Below are 13160 nucleotides of genomic sequence, written 5' to 3' on the forward strand. Positions count from 1 at the left end.
TTCTCTCTCATCAGGTGCTTCAGGAAATAGTTACTTATTGTTTATTTTTAATCTGTTAAATTTCACCACAGTGCATTAGCACCAATTTAAAAATAGCCACTACACATCTCAAAATGGAAGAGAAGTGCTAGGCCATCTGCACCTGTGGAACTAGCATTGTTCTTTCTTCTTTTAAAGTCAGACTTTATGCAGCATGGGGAAATATGAAATAACCACAGTGAAAGCACAGCAAAAACTTAATGATACTGTAAAGTGAGTAAATAAGAGTAACAGTTCTGGAGTATAAACAGCTAGTATGGAAACACCCCAGAAAAAGAAGTTCCACTTTTTGGTGACTCAACCAAAATGAACACAAAATCATTAAAAATAGAAGTGAACTACTTATTTACTTTGATTGTAAAACATTTGATTTACAGAGCTATGCTTAAAAAAAATTCAAGACAGAATAGCCACATATCAGTCTATTGTACAGTAGAGTGGGTAACATAATGCTTAATGATAAACCTCATTGTTAGTTCAAAAAGTTGCCTTTCTGAGCTAAATTGCATAAGGCTTTTCTGGTACCAAATTGTCAAAAGTTGTCTTTGTCAAAGTCATAGCAGTCACTTGCTTATTTTTTTCCGTGGTTGTTCTCCGAATCCAGAAGTGCTGAGCGAATTCCTAATTTCTTAAGCTCCTCCACTAGGTCCCCGCTTTGATGCATCTGAAGTAGTATATCACAGCCCCCTACAAATTCACCATTCAGGAACACCTGGGGAATAGTAGGCCAGTTGGAATAGTTTTTTATTCCTGAATCAAAACAGAAAGACAAATTAAACCAAATACATTAGACAACTTATAACAGTGTTTTTGAACTGGCAAGGCAGTTAAGACTATACGGGAGAAAAGAAAGGAAGCACACAACCCATAGCCTTTTAGCAAATCTTATTGGCTTTAAGTCTGTATCACCTTCTCTCTTCTCCTCCTTGACTTGCTACTGTGTAAAACACAATTTAAGCTGACAAAACTGACTAATTAAAGACCTGAGGTTTCCAAGCATGGAATTATGGAATAGAATCAGTTCATTCAAATTTAAAAAATGCTGCAGAGCCAATTATTTCAGATTAGAGACAGAAGTACCAAGGAGAAACACAAAACTATACAAGGGCATTTTGGAGCCAGGCAAGTGGAAAGCAGTAGTATATTGTTTAAGCTATATGGGGAACAGAGCAGCATTTCATTCCAACAACCCCATAGATTAAGCTTGTCCATTGCAATTTGAAATGGGGTTTCCCCACAATCAAATCCAGTACTGTACTTTAGCTACTTATAGAAAACTAGTGTGGTGCTGTAAACAGATAGAATCATAGAGTTGGAAGGGATCCTAAGGGTCATCTAGTACACACAGCAAGTTTCCAAGATTGGTGTTAGGGTATGGAGGATCCAGGATAATCTCATAACATTTGAGAAACACTGGCCTGAGGAATCATCAGTTCAGTTTGATTAATTCCCACAATTTTAAAAAATTGCTATCTAGATTTTTTTTAAAATATTACAATACAGGCAACAACCATTTTGTGTGTGGTTTATGTTCCTGACCCCTGCGCACATCAGTGGAGTGTGCATCAGCCCACTCTGCCCCCCCAGTCCACCCTCTTTTCTGCTGCATATTAATTAGGCGTGTATAAATCAATCATTGCCTGCAAAACACATGCTGCAGTTTATCCTTCCTCCAAAAAGTAGAGACCCTAGTTCCAGATTCTATCCAGCCACTTTCCCCCAAAGCAAAAGATTCTGCTCTCACTGCCCCATTTTTCCTTTCAATTGTCTCACTGCATTCTTATCTTTACTATTACATTTATATCCCACATTTCCTTTCAAGGAGCTCAAGGTAAAGCACATCATTCACCTCCACATTTTATTTTCACAACCAACCTGTGAGGAAGGTTCAGCCAAGCCTGATTCACACAAGGTCACCTTCATGAGTGAGTAGAAATGTTAAACCTGGTCTCCCAGGTCCTAGGCTAACACTCAAAACACTGCATTGGCTCTTGTTTCCTCCCTTAAGACTTTTCTTCTTGCAACTCATTCAAGATTCAAATTCTAGCCCTGATCCCTGGCCAACAGATTCACAGAAACTACATGAAGACTTTCCTAATGCATTAAACAGAAATTTTTGAACAAAGATATAGCACTTCTTGGACCTAACCTTAAATGTATTTGCATATTAAAAAAAAATATTAGGATATTAGGATATTTTACTGCTTTTCAACACCTATTTGCTCTGTTTGGCAAATACAAATTCTTTATCTCTGTCCAAATTCTTTATCTATTCCCGACAGACATTTGGAGTTGAGGGAGTGGTGCAAGCTCTTGTGTATATTCTAGAAGTGCTCTGAAAAATGACACAATCTCATAACTCTTTAGAAGCCAGGCAAAAACGTTCCTCTTCAACCAGGCCTTTGGGTGATTTATATTCTACAGCCTTTTTAAACTTTTTTAACCTCTGTTTTTTCTTCTTCTTTTCTTTTCTCTTTCTTTTTTCTTTTCTTTTTTGTCTTCTTTTGTACTCTTTTTTGAAAATTTTAATAAACATTTTAAAAAAATAAAAATATATTCTACAGCCTTTTAAATGTGTTTGTGGGAGGGGGTGTTATTGTTTTGCTTTGTTTTCAAGTATTTATTTTGTGCTTTTATCCTGTATTTTTATCTTCTGAACCACCCTGAGATCTTCGGATGAAGGGCAGTATATAAATTTAATAAATAATTAAGAACAACTTATGCAAACCCCAAACTGGAAATCTCAATTTGGTCGCAGGGCCCTCCTGAGTTGCAAAAAGAGACTGGCGATCCTACAAGGATCATCCGAGCACTTGCACGGACATCTCCATCCAGCTCCCAAGTTGCGGGGAAGGCAGGACCAAAGAGCAACCGCTTCCCCTCACATTACTCGAGAGCAGGAAAGGCCGGTGGAGAGAAGCGCTGGAGGCTACGGCAGCCTGGATGGGTCCGTGTCTACACGCAACACTTCACACGCAGCCTTTCGGGAAACATCAGATTGAAGGGGAGAGGGGAGGGTTGTGCACTTCTGCCGAAAGAGGCTCAGGGCGCCTGCAGGCAGTGGCACCCAGCAGCACCCACTTTCCCCGTTCTTCTCCTCGGGAAAGACTGGGCGAGGGGTGGCGGGGAGCGAGAACTGGACCCCACGCCCGGCCACACAGTCGTAACCCGCAGCCACGCTTCCCACCCGCCAGGCCACGGCACAGAAACTTAATGAGGAAGACTCTGTGGAACCACAGCAGGCCCTTCTAAGGAAAGAGGGGCGGGGGGGGGGACCCACTGCTCAGGCCTTGGCAAATGCAGGCGGGCAGCAGCAGCAACGAGGTTTCCCTGCCGCCCCGCAAGCCCGCCTCAGCCCGCCTTCCCCTCAGAGGGGCAGCCCAGGCAGCCTCGCAGGGTGTCGCGGGCGCAGAGGCCCCTCCGCCGAGCCCGCCTACCTTGGCGCAGGCCGGGGTCCTGCAGGACGTCGTAGGCGCGGTAGTCGCTGACGCCGTGCAGGCGCAGGATCTGCACCACCGCGTTGCTGAAGCCGCACTGGGGCTGCGCGGGGCTGCCCTTCATGAACACCACCACCGGGTGAGCGCGCACCAGGCGCCCCACCGCCTCCTTCGACCCGGCGGCCGAAGCGACGCCCTCGCCGCCCTCCGCTCCGCCGCCTCCGGGGCCGGCCTGGCTCAGCGGCCGCGCCAAGAGTGTCGTGGGCCGCGCGCCGCGCCACCGCCGCAGGGCTGCGGGCAGCCGGCAGAAGGACCCGCTCATGGCTGCGGGCTCGCCGGAGGCTCCCTCAGGCGACCTCGCGGCCTAGCCAAAGGGACGCAGGCCACGGTTCCGCTTCTGTCACTCACGCTCGGGCTACCAATAATGTTTAAGCGGGGCTGCCTGCGCTTCCTTAGCACCGCCCCGTACGCGCCGCGAAGGAAAGGCAGGCATTACTGTCAGTCGAACTCAAGCTACCAATGACTATTGAGGCCAGGCCGGCCGGCCGCTTCCTATTCGTCCCCAGTGGCCAATCGTACCGCACGGGGTCCTTTGAATAAAATCTCTCCTGCAGTAGAGGAGCTGTTGCTGCGTCCTATGACTGCGCAAAGGAAGTACTGCGACGCGCTGTGCTGTGATTGATGGGGCTTTCTGTCACTTTCCCATGGGAGGCGGGGAAAGTTGGAGTCTTGAAGAAACGAGATTTGCGGCGGCGGCACTTCCGCTTCCGGCGTGGTGGTGGTGTGTTTGTTTTCTGTTTTCCGGCCTCCGAAGCTAAAGGGCTTCAAGGCTAAGCGTCTAGCTGCCTCAGACCCGCCGCCGCCCGCCCGATCCGGCCCCTCGGCGGTTCTCGGGAAGAGCACAGCGAAGAGCAGCCCGGCCCGCGGATCCTTCGTGGGATCCGCCTCGCTTAGCCGTGCGCCGGGCGAAGAGGCCTGGGGTCCGTCCGAACCCCTCCGCCCCACCCATTGGAAGTCCGAGCAGCCCGAGGTCGGCCGAGATGGGGCCTGTGGGACCAAGGAAACAGCAAGAGATACCTTGTGCAGCGCTATCTGTTTAAGGTGCTTCCCGCCCGTCATCCAACCCCGTATTCGTCTACGGCAGCCCACAAGGTTCGTAGGGACATCAGGAGCTGCCTGCTACCGACTCAGACCTTTGGGCCTTTCACCTTCCTCAGTCTGCAAAAAATGTTAGGAATCAAAGGGTAGTAAATGTGCAGAAATAACTACGCTCATTTCCTACTTACTGGCGATCTGTATTCTAGACTTCAAAGGGGCAGCCTCAAGGAATTATAAGCTCCTTATCAATGTAACTATCGGCCCTGCATGAGCATTAAAATTTGGGGGTAAAGATGAATGACTATATAGTATGTGGGACTGCTTGGGGACTCGCCCTCCTTCAAAAACTCAGCGAAAATCCAAGAGGTGACATGGAAGGCAATTTTTGGGTGGTGGTGTGCCCATTAGACTTTATCAGAGTGACCCATCTTTGTCTCTGATATGATGGATGGGATGTGGGGAAAGATTTGTCTTTCATATGTGGTGGTGTTGCAGATAAATTGGACACTTCTAGATCCAGGTTTTCACCACTCTTGCTGACATCACAGGTTAATCTCTCCATCCAGAACCAGGTCTTGCTTTACTGTCATATGAACCCCTTGGTACAATTCAACAGCATGTGCTTAATTTGCTCTTTGTCAGAAGTGTGTAGTGCTTTCTGAACATCTAAGGTAAAGGGACCCCGACCATTAGGTTCAGTCATAACCGACTCTGGAGTTGCGGCGCTCATCTCGCTTTATTGGCCAAGGGAGCCGGCGTACAGCTTCCGGTCATGTGGCCAGCATGACTAAGCTGCCTCTGGCGAACCAGAGCAGCACACGGAAACGCTGTTTATCATCCCGCCGGAGCGGTACCTATTTATCTACTTGTACTTTTTGGTGTGCTTTCGAACTGCTAGGTTGGCAGGAGCAGGGACCGAGCGATGGGAACTCACCCCGTTGCGGGGATTCGAACCACCGACCTTCTGATCAGCAAGCCCTAGGCTCTGTGGTTGAACCCACAGCGCCACCCATTTGCCATGCTAGGGTTGTTCAAAGTACCTACAGTATGGTACTCATTCTTATGCTTTGTAAATAAGCAGATGTAAATTTGTCCTCTGGTCACTTAGGTTATCTCCCTGGAGAGGACTAATCTTCTCAAGAAATAACATGAGTTAAAACAGTTTGTTTACATATGTACGTACAGTGGTACCTCGGCCTACAGACGCTTCAGGTTACAGACTCCACTAACCCAGAAATAGTACCTTGGGTTAAGAACTTTGCTTCAGGATGAGAACAGAAATCGTGCGGCGGCGGGAGGCCCCGTTAGCTAAAGTGGTATCTCAGGTTAAGAACAGTTTGAGGTTAAGAACAGAATGAATTAAGTTCGTAACCTGAGGTACCACTGTATGGGGTATTTTTTATTTTCTGTGTGTATTTGACTGATAAACCAATAAAAATTACCTAACTGGTAATTAGTTTCAAACTGCCATTTTCCATTGAAGTTCCTTGCTCAAGAGATTACTACATCTAGGTCAATAATATAGTGATCTTGTCAGCTAAAAAGGTAAAGGTATCACTGACCGTTAGCTCCAGTCGCAGACGACTCTGGGGTTGCGCACTCATCTCGCTCTATAGGCCAAGGGAGCCGGCGTTTGTTCGCAGACAGCTTCTAGGTCATGTGGCCAGCATGACTATAAGCCACTTCTGGGGAACCAGAGCAGCGCATGGAAACGCCGTTTACCTTCCCACCAGAGCAGTACCTATTTATCTACTTGCACTTGACGTATTTTTGAACTGCTAGGTGGGCAGGAGCTGGGACCGAACAACAGGAGCTCACCCTGTCGTGGGGATTCAAACTGCCAACCTTCCGATCAGCAAGCCCTAGGCTCAGTGGCTGTTGACTATTATAGTTTGTCGTTGTCGTTGTTTGTGTTGCTCATGGATGCTCCATGACTGCTGGGAGGAGTACAGAGAGAAGAAATACCATGGTGTATCTGCAGCAGCGCAACGGACGCCTTCATCTGCCCCAACTGTAACAAAACTTGTCTCTGTCACATCTGACCTTTAAAGCCCTAAACGGCCTCGGTCCACTATACCTGAAGGAGCGTCTCCACCCCCATCATTCTGCCCGGACACTGAGGTCCTGTGCCAAGGGCCTTCTGGCTGTTCCCTCCCTGTGAGAAGTGAGGTTACAGGGAACTCAGGCAGAGGGCCTTCTCGGTTGTGGCGCCCTCCCTGTGGAACTCCCTCCCATCAGATGTCAAAGAGAAAAACAACTACCAGACTCTTAGAAGACATCTGAAGACAGCCCTGTTTAGGGAAGCTTTTAATGTTTAATAGACTATTGTATTTTAATATTCTGTTGGAAGCTGCCCAGAGGGGCTGGGGAAACCCAGCCAGATGGATGGGGTATAAATAATATTATTATTGTTGTTGTTGTTGTTGTTGTTGTCGTCGTCATCAGACCCTATAGTCACAGCAGACGCTGCAACCTTCCAACAGTTGACCTCACTCTCAAAGGCACACTCCTCCATTGTCTCCTGAGACTTATGGATGCCCACAACCTGTTGTTATTTGCATTGCGCATGCATAATGCCTTAAGTTCAAATTAATCTCAGGCGCTGATCAGTTTTGTAGAGCAATATTGGTCGCTAACATTCCACAGCCCCTTTGGTAAATGGAAACTCGAGAATTTGTTGCACCATGCACTCAGGTTATCTTTTCTCTTTGGCAGCCTGCAAGCCTTTTGGATTATATAATAAATCAGAGTTGGAAGGGACCCTAAGGATCATCTACTCCAACTCCCTGCAATGCAGGAATATGCAGCTATCCCACACAGAAATAAAACCTGCAAACCTTGGCATTATCAGCATCACACTTAAACCAACTGAGCTATCCAGGTGTTGCTTTTTTCTTTTGTTTTTTATTGGGTTTTATAAACAAGAATAAAAGGTAAAGGTAAAGGTACCCCTGCCTGTACGGGCCAGTCTTGACAGACTCTGGGGTTGTGCGCCCATCTCACTCAAGAGGCCGAGGGCCAGCGCTATCCGGAGACACTTCCGGGTCACGTGGCCAGCGTGACAAAGCTGCATCTGGCGAGCCAGCGCAGCACACGGAAACGCCGTTTACCTTCCCGCCAGTAAGCGGTCCCTATTTATCTACTTGCACCCGGGGGTGCTTTCAAACTGCTAGGTTGGCAGGCGCTGGGACCGAGCAACGGGAGCGCACCCTGCCGCGGGGATTCGAACCGCCGACCTTTCGATCGGCAAGCCCTAGGCGCTGAGGCTTTTACCCACAGCGCCACCCGCATCCCATAAACAAGAATATCGTTATACAAATAAGTATACCAAATTTCCTCATGTCATTTGTATATCACAAAAAATAGCATAATAAATATGGATAAATATCTACAACATAAGTTGCATTATTAGTGGTCAATGTATAAGTTCTTGGTTTATGAATTGGTTTAAACAATTAGGAAGGAGAAGAAAAGGGGGGAGGAGAGTGCCAAGTGGGATTGAGTTGGGTGATTATGCTTCTATTACTCAGTGTGTCTGGGGGGTTGTGTCAGCATTACTTGCTATTCAATTGTTGTATTTCCTTGGCAGTGAGAGATGTTGGGTGTGGCTTAGGGTGTGGTTGGTTGTCTTTGGTTGGCTGTAGTGATATTTGTTTCTGTGTGTGAGCTGTGAGTGAGTGTATTTTTTAATCAGGTTAGCCAGATTGATTTGTATGCTGTTGGGGGATTTTTGTTGTTGTCTTGTTGGGTTATGTATGTGATAAAGGGGAACTAAACAGGGGTGAAGGCATCTTCTTCTATTTGTCCCTGTGTCAGTTTCAGTTTATTGGTTAGTTTTTCTAAGAAGGCTGTTTCCCATACTATTTGATACCATTGGTCCATGCTTACTCTTGACAGGTCTCTCCAGTGTCTGGCTATCATGTTTCTGGCTGCTGAGAGTAGGTGGGTTATGAGCTCTTTGTGGTATGAGTGGGCATTGTTATATTGGAAGATTTTTAGTAGGGCCAGTTCTGGGGTGACTTCTAATACTTGTTTAGTTATTTTGTATATTTCTTGTGTGACTGCTGTCCAGAAGAGTTGGTTAATCTCATAGCCTATGTCATCCTCCCATTGTTTTTTGATTACGTCAAGGGGGTTTGTGGGGTTTTGGAGCAGTATTTTGTATATTGTGGATACCAGCCCTTTGCCATGTCCCTTTGTTGTTAGGAGGAGGTTTTTGAAGGTTGTCAAGGGCCTAGTTGCTGCTGATTTTACAATTGGGTTGCTTAGGAGGGCATGTAATTGGTGGTGTGTTAGCCAGGGCATCTGGGTATGCCCTAGTTTGTCTTTTATTTCTTGTGTTGATATGGATTTGTTGTTTTCGTAGAAGTCTGCTAGGAGGTATAAGCCTTTGGCCTGCCAGGTTTTTATCTGAAGATTTTGTTCTGCATGGTGGAATAGTGGGTGGTGTGCCAGGGGTATTAGTGGGGATGGGGTTGGGGACAATTTACCTACTTATTCTTTCCATGCTTTAAGCATGGTCTGTGTAAACCTGTTTAGTGTTGTGGGGATTTCCCTTATTTTGTTTGAGAGGAATGGGTATGCTGTGGTGGGGGTATTTTCAGTTGTGTCTCTCTCCAAGTGTACCCATTGTTTCATCTCGTCTTCTAGAATATATGGGATTATGTGGCATACTTGGTTGGTGGTGTAATATGATTCTATGTTGGGGATTCCCCATCTTCCTTCTGAGGAGGGGAAGTACAGGTATTTGGGGCTTATTCTTGGTTTATTATGTGAGAATATAAATACCGTATTTTTTGCTCTATAAGACTCACTTTTTTCCTCCTAAAAAGTAAGGGGAAATGTGTGTGCGTCTTATGGAGCGAATGCAGGCTGCGCAGCTATCACAGAAGCCAGAACAGCAAGAGGGATTGCTGCTTTCACTGCTTTCACTCTTACTGTTCTGGCTTCTGGGATTCAGAATATTTTTTTTCTTGTTTTCCTCCTCCAAAAACTAGGTGCATCTTGTGGTCTGGTGCGTCTTAGAGTGAAAAATAGGGCACGTGTATTTTTTTCTGCCATTTGTGAAGTTGGGCTGAGGGAATTCAGATTAGGAGAGTTTGGAACAGGTAGGTTGATTTGGGAGGGTGATCATTTTGATCATGACTTTTGTCTGAGAGAATGAAGCTGGTATTGTTCCATCTCTTCAGGTCTTAGTTGATTTGTCGCCACAAGGGGTTGTGGTTGTGGAGGTATAATTTGTTGAGGTTTCTGGTTATTTGTACCCCTAGGTATCTGAACTTGGTGTGGGAAAGTTTTATCTTGGTGATGTTTGTGAATTCTTTTTGGGTATGAGGGGGGGTGTTGAAGCACTTAGCCTCAAACTTTGCAAAGTTTACCTGTAGGCCTGACACTGTTGCAAATGTGTTGAGTTCCCTGATTACGGATGGGTAGGCAAACTAAGGCCCAGGGGCCATATCCGGCCCAATCACCTTCTAAATCCGGCCCGTGGACGGTCCAGGAATCAGCGTGTTTTTACGTGAGTAGAATGTGTCCTTTTATTTAAAATGCATCTCTGGGTTATTTGTGGGGTCTGCCTGGTGTTTTTACATGAGTAGAATGTGTGCTTTTATTTAAAATGCATCTCTGGGTTATTTCTGGGGCATAGAAATTTGTTAATTCCCCCCCCCCTTCAAAATATAGTCTTGCCCCCATAAGGTCTGAGGGACAATGGACCCTGCTGAAAAAGTTTTCTGACCCCTTGTTTAGGGGTCAGGGGGTCTGGTGTTGTGACCATTAGGTCTTCTGCAAAGAGCCCCAATTTATAGGTTCTACCTTTTATTTCAGGTGTTGCTTTTGTGATTGAACAAAATTACCTCTTCACTGAGCATATCAATGGCTACATTTGACACTGACCTAGGATTCCTGCCTGAAACGAACTGCAATAAGCTGTCAATGAGCTGACTCATTGGAATGGAAGTTAGTAAAGAACGGCCAAATTCTCAAAAAGGCAAGTACTTCCCATCTTAGTTAATATTAATGGAAATGTGTTCAGTTGAATTTAATAGAACTGGGACGTAATATGAAACTAGTCTGGGAAGATCAGTATTGCTGATCATTCCAATTGCTAAATGGAGCCTCCAGGACCAGAGGTGGTATTATTTGGCATGCTAATTGCTAGGAGTGGGGAACAAAATTTGGAGAATGGCTGGTTCATATTCACCTATGGGCTGTGCAGAAGCATATGGCTGTCTGCTGTTGAAAACCATCAGCACTGAACATTTACTAAGTGTTTTGAATAAATTGTAGAAAGGTACCCATGTTGGCTGACCACAGAGAAAGCAACACTATTGTGCTTCTTTAAAGACTAGTGCATGTGTAGTTTAAACTTGTAGGCACGGGCCTCCTTCAGTAGCATTTGTACGGGCTCCTACCAAAACACACCACAATCAATTTGTTGGTTTTGAAGGTATCACAAGACTCATTTGCACGGCATGCCAAGCTTATCCATTCATTGCAGTAAATCTGCAGCCTTGGAATTGCCCTTAGTTGCTCTTGTACTCTGGGCATATTGGCTTTGCAGAAAGAGTATCTGACTGAGGAAGCCGAGGCAGGACTGTAAAAAGTAGCATCCGCTCCATGTGCAATGTTCCTCTGACATATGCAGTACTGTTGCCACGGAGATAATGATTGTCCTAGTGTCATTATCCATCTATCAACAGTAAGAGTGAATTTGCTGTATGATATTGTTCAGCAAATGGAGCATTTCTGCTGAACACTAAAAACTGCTACATATTTGAGTAGGTTCTCTAAAAACCAATTGGAGCATTATATGTTTCATGTTCTGAAAATACCAAAATCACTAACAATTGCCCTTTGTACGTTTTGCTTTTTAGGTTAAGTGACTCAAATCTTTCACTTCCAATCCAGACCTGAAAATTGTATGCCACAAATGCAACTGGTCAGGAACACTGTTAAAATTCTTAAATGTACTACAGCTCATTGCCATTTCCTGCCTTGAAAATTCAGCACCACGGGGGCCGAGGTGTTCAATGGGGACTTATTCTAAAGTGTGCAGAGGATGGCAATCTTAATGTCTCTTGCTAGTGAGATGGTGTGTGGTAGCTTTACAAACTCAACTACTCATAGATGCTGCATAAACTACAAAGCAGATTTATAAATAACTATGACAGGAGACCACATGGTGAAATGTACTAAACACCAGCTTTTCTGTTTAGGCTGTGGGTGCCCAAGCTGTCTTCCCACCTGCCAAATTTATCTCCCCCTGCAAAGTTTGCTGAGAGGCAATAGGTTTTTTTGTTTGTTCTTGTTTTTATTATGTATTTTTATGCTGTGAACCACCCTGAGATCTTCACATGAAGGGTGGTATACAATCAATTTCGATGATGATGATGATGATGATGATGATGATGATGATGATGATAAGGACACATGTTGAAAGTCGCCATCCTGTGCCTTCCTCCTCATAAAGTCCACATGCCTCAAAGAGTTGTTTAGCAGGCTGAAAAGACTATGCTCTCCTGTGAGCACACTTGCACACACGTGAACTACACCATTGGCACATGGACCCCAACTGCCCCCCCCCCACTGGACTGGATGTAGCCATTGGATGCAAAAAGTTTGCCTACTCTTGCTTTAGCTACTGGTTTATGCATTGTTCCAATTATAAGTTGACCAGTAACCTGATGACTGTGAGTAGTATTATCAAATTGAAAATATAATTTTATTTGATCATAATTTGTATGCTACTTAATTGTAGAAACTGCTACATTGGGTTTACAGAGAATCTAAAATGTACACAAAAATGAACAATAAAAGTCAAGTTTAATGTAAGTTTACCTTAAACTCAAAATATAAATAAAATAAGCAGTTTAAAATATACATCATAAAATAAAACTGCACATTATAATACACACTAACTTTACATATTTGGATAGGTTCATCTAAACACATGTATTTAACTGGTGTTGAAAACAGTTATAGCAAAGGAACCTGATGAATGTAAATGGTATGAAAGTTCCAAATCGATTTCTATATTTCAGGTTCTGGCACCAGCTGTTTTATCCCCATCTACCATTTTAATTAGAGAACATATAGAAAACAGTGCTTTTATAATGCCTGTAACATGCACACTGTTATAGAATGCAAAGCAGGTCATTGCAGGGAGAGGGGGAGTGATGCCTCCTTCCACAAGTAGAGTTTTATGAAACGGCTGTACACAAAAATTATATAAAATCGACGCATCCACTGAAAATATATCTAAAGTAAGGTTGACTTCTTTTTAGAGTAGATTAAGTTTATACCCTGCTTTTCTGTTAAAATTGTCAAAGCAAGCTAACACAATATAATATATAATATGTAATATATAAGCACAATATAAAAGCATTAGAAGTACCGTATTTTTCGCCCTATAGGACGCACTTTTTCCCCTCCAAAAATGAAGGGGAAATGTGTGTGCGTCCTATGGGGCGAATGCAGGCTCCTTGGCTTCAGCAATAGCAACGCGAAGCCTAGGAAGCCTGCGCTCCGGAGGCTTCGCGTTGCTTTCGCTGAAGCCAGAAGAGTCTGCTCTTTGAGGCTGGCGGT

General features: G+C 44.9%; 1 protein-coding gene and 1 non-coding gene across 2 annotated transcripts; one reads left to right on the top strand and one right to left on the bottom strand.

Annotated features, from left to right (window-relative positions):
* Window positions 1-367: 367 nt before the first annotated feature.
* Window positions 368-3968, bottom strand: GLRX5 (glutaredoxin 5). The gene is made up of 2 exons (XM_053391016.1): window positions 3477-3968; window positions 368-789 (listed from the first exon to the last, which is right to left on the bottom strand). Exons 1-2 carry the CDS (start codon window positions 3796-3798, stop codon window positions 611-613), a joined length of 501 nt encoding a protein of 166 aa, XP_053246991.1. The 5' UTR covers window positions 3799-3968; the 3' UTR covers window positions 368-610.
* Window positions 3969-11075: 7107 nt separating this feature from the next.
* LOC128416797 (small Cajal body-specific RNA 13) lies at window positions 11076-11349 on the top strand. The gene has a single exon (XR_008331311.1). It is a non-coding gene; the product is annotated as a small Cajal body-specific RNA 13 (non-coding RNA).
* Window positions 11350-13160: the final 1811 nt, after the last annotated feature.

This window comes from Podarcis raffonei, chromosome 6 (genome assembly GCF_027172205.1).
Source record: "Podarcis raffonei isolate rPodRaf1 chromosome 6, rPodRaf1.pri, whole genome shotgun sequence".
Lineage (NCBI taxonomy): Eukaryota > Metazoa > Chordata > Lepidosauria > Squamata > Lacertidae > Podarcis > Podarcis raffonei.

Excerpts from the sequence above, each read along its gene's own strand:
- GLRX5 (XM_053391016.1), bottom strand. The coding sequence starts at position 3,798 with ATGAGCGGGTCCTTCTGCCGGCTGCCCGCAGCCCTGCGGCGGTGGCGC. Across the intron at positions 790-3,476 it reads GGACCCCGGCCTGCGCCAAG|GAATAAAAAACTATTCCAAC; the intron begins GTAGGCGGGCTC and ends GTTTTGATTCAG.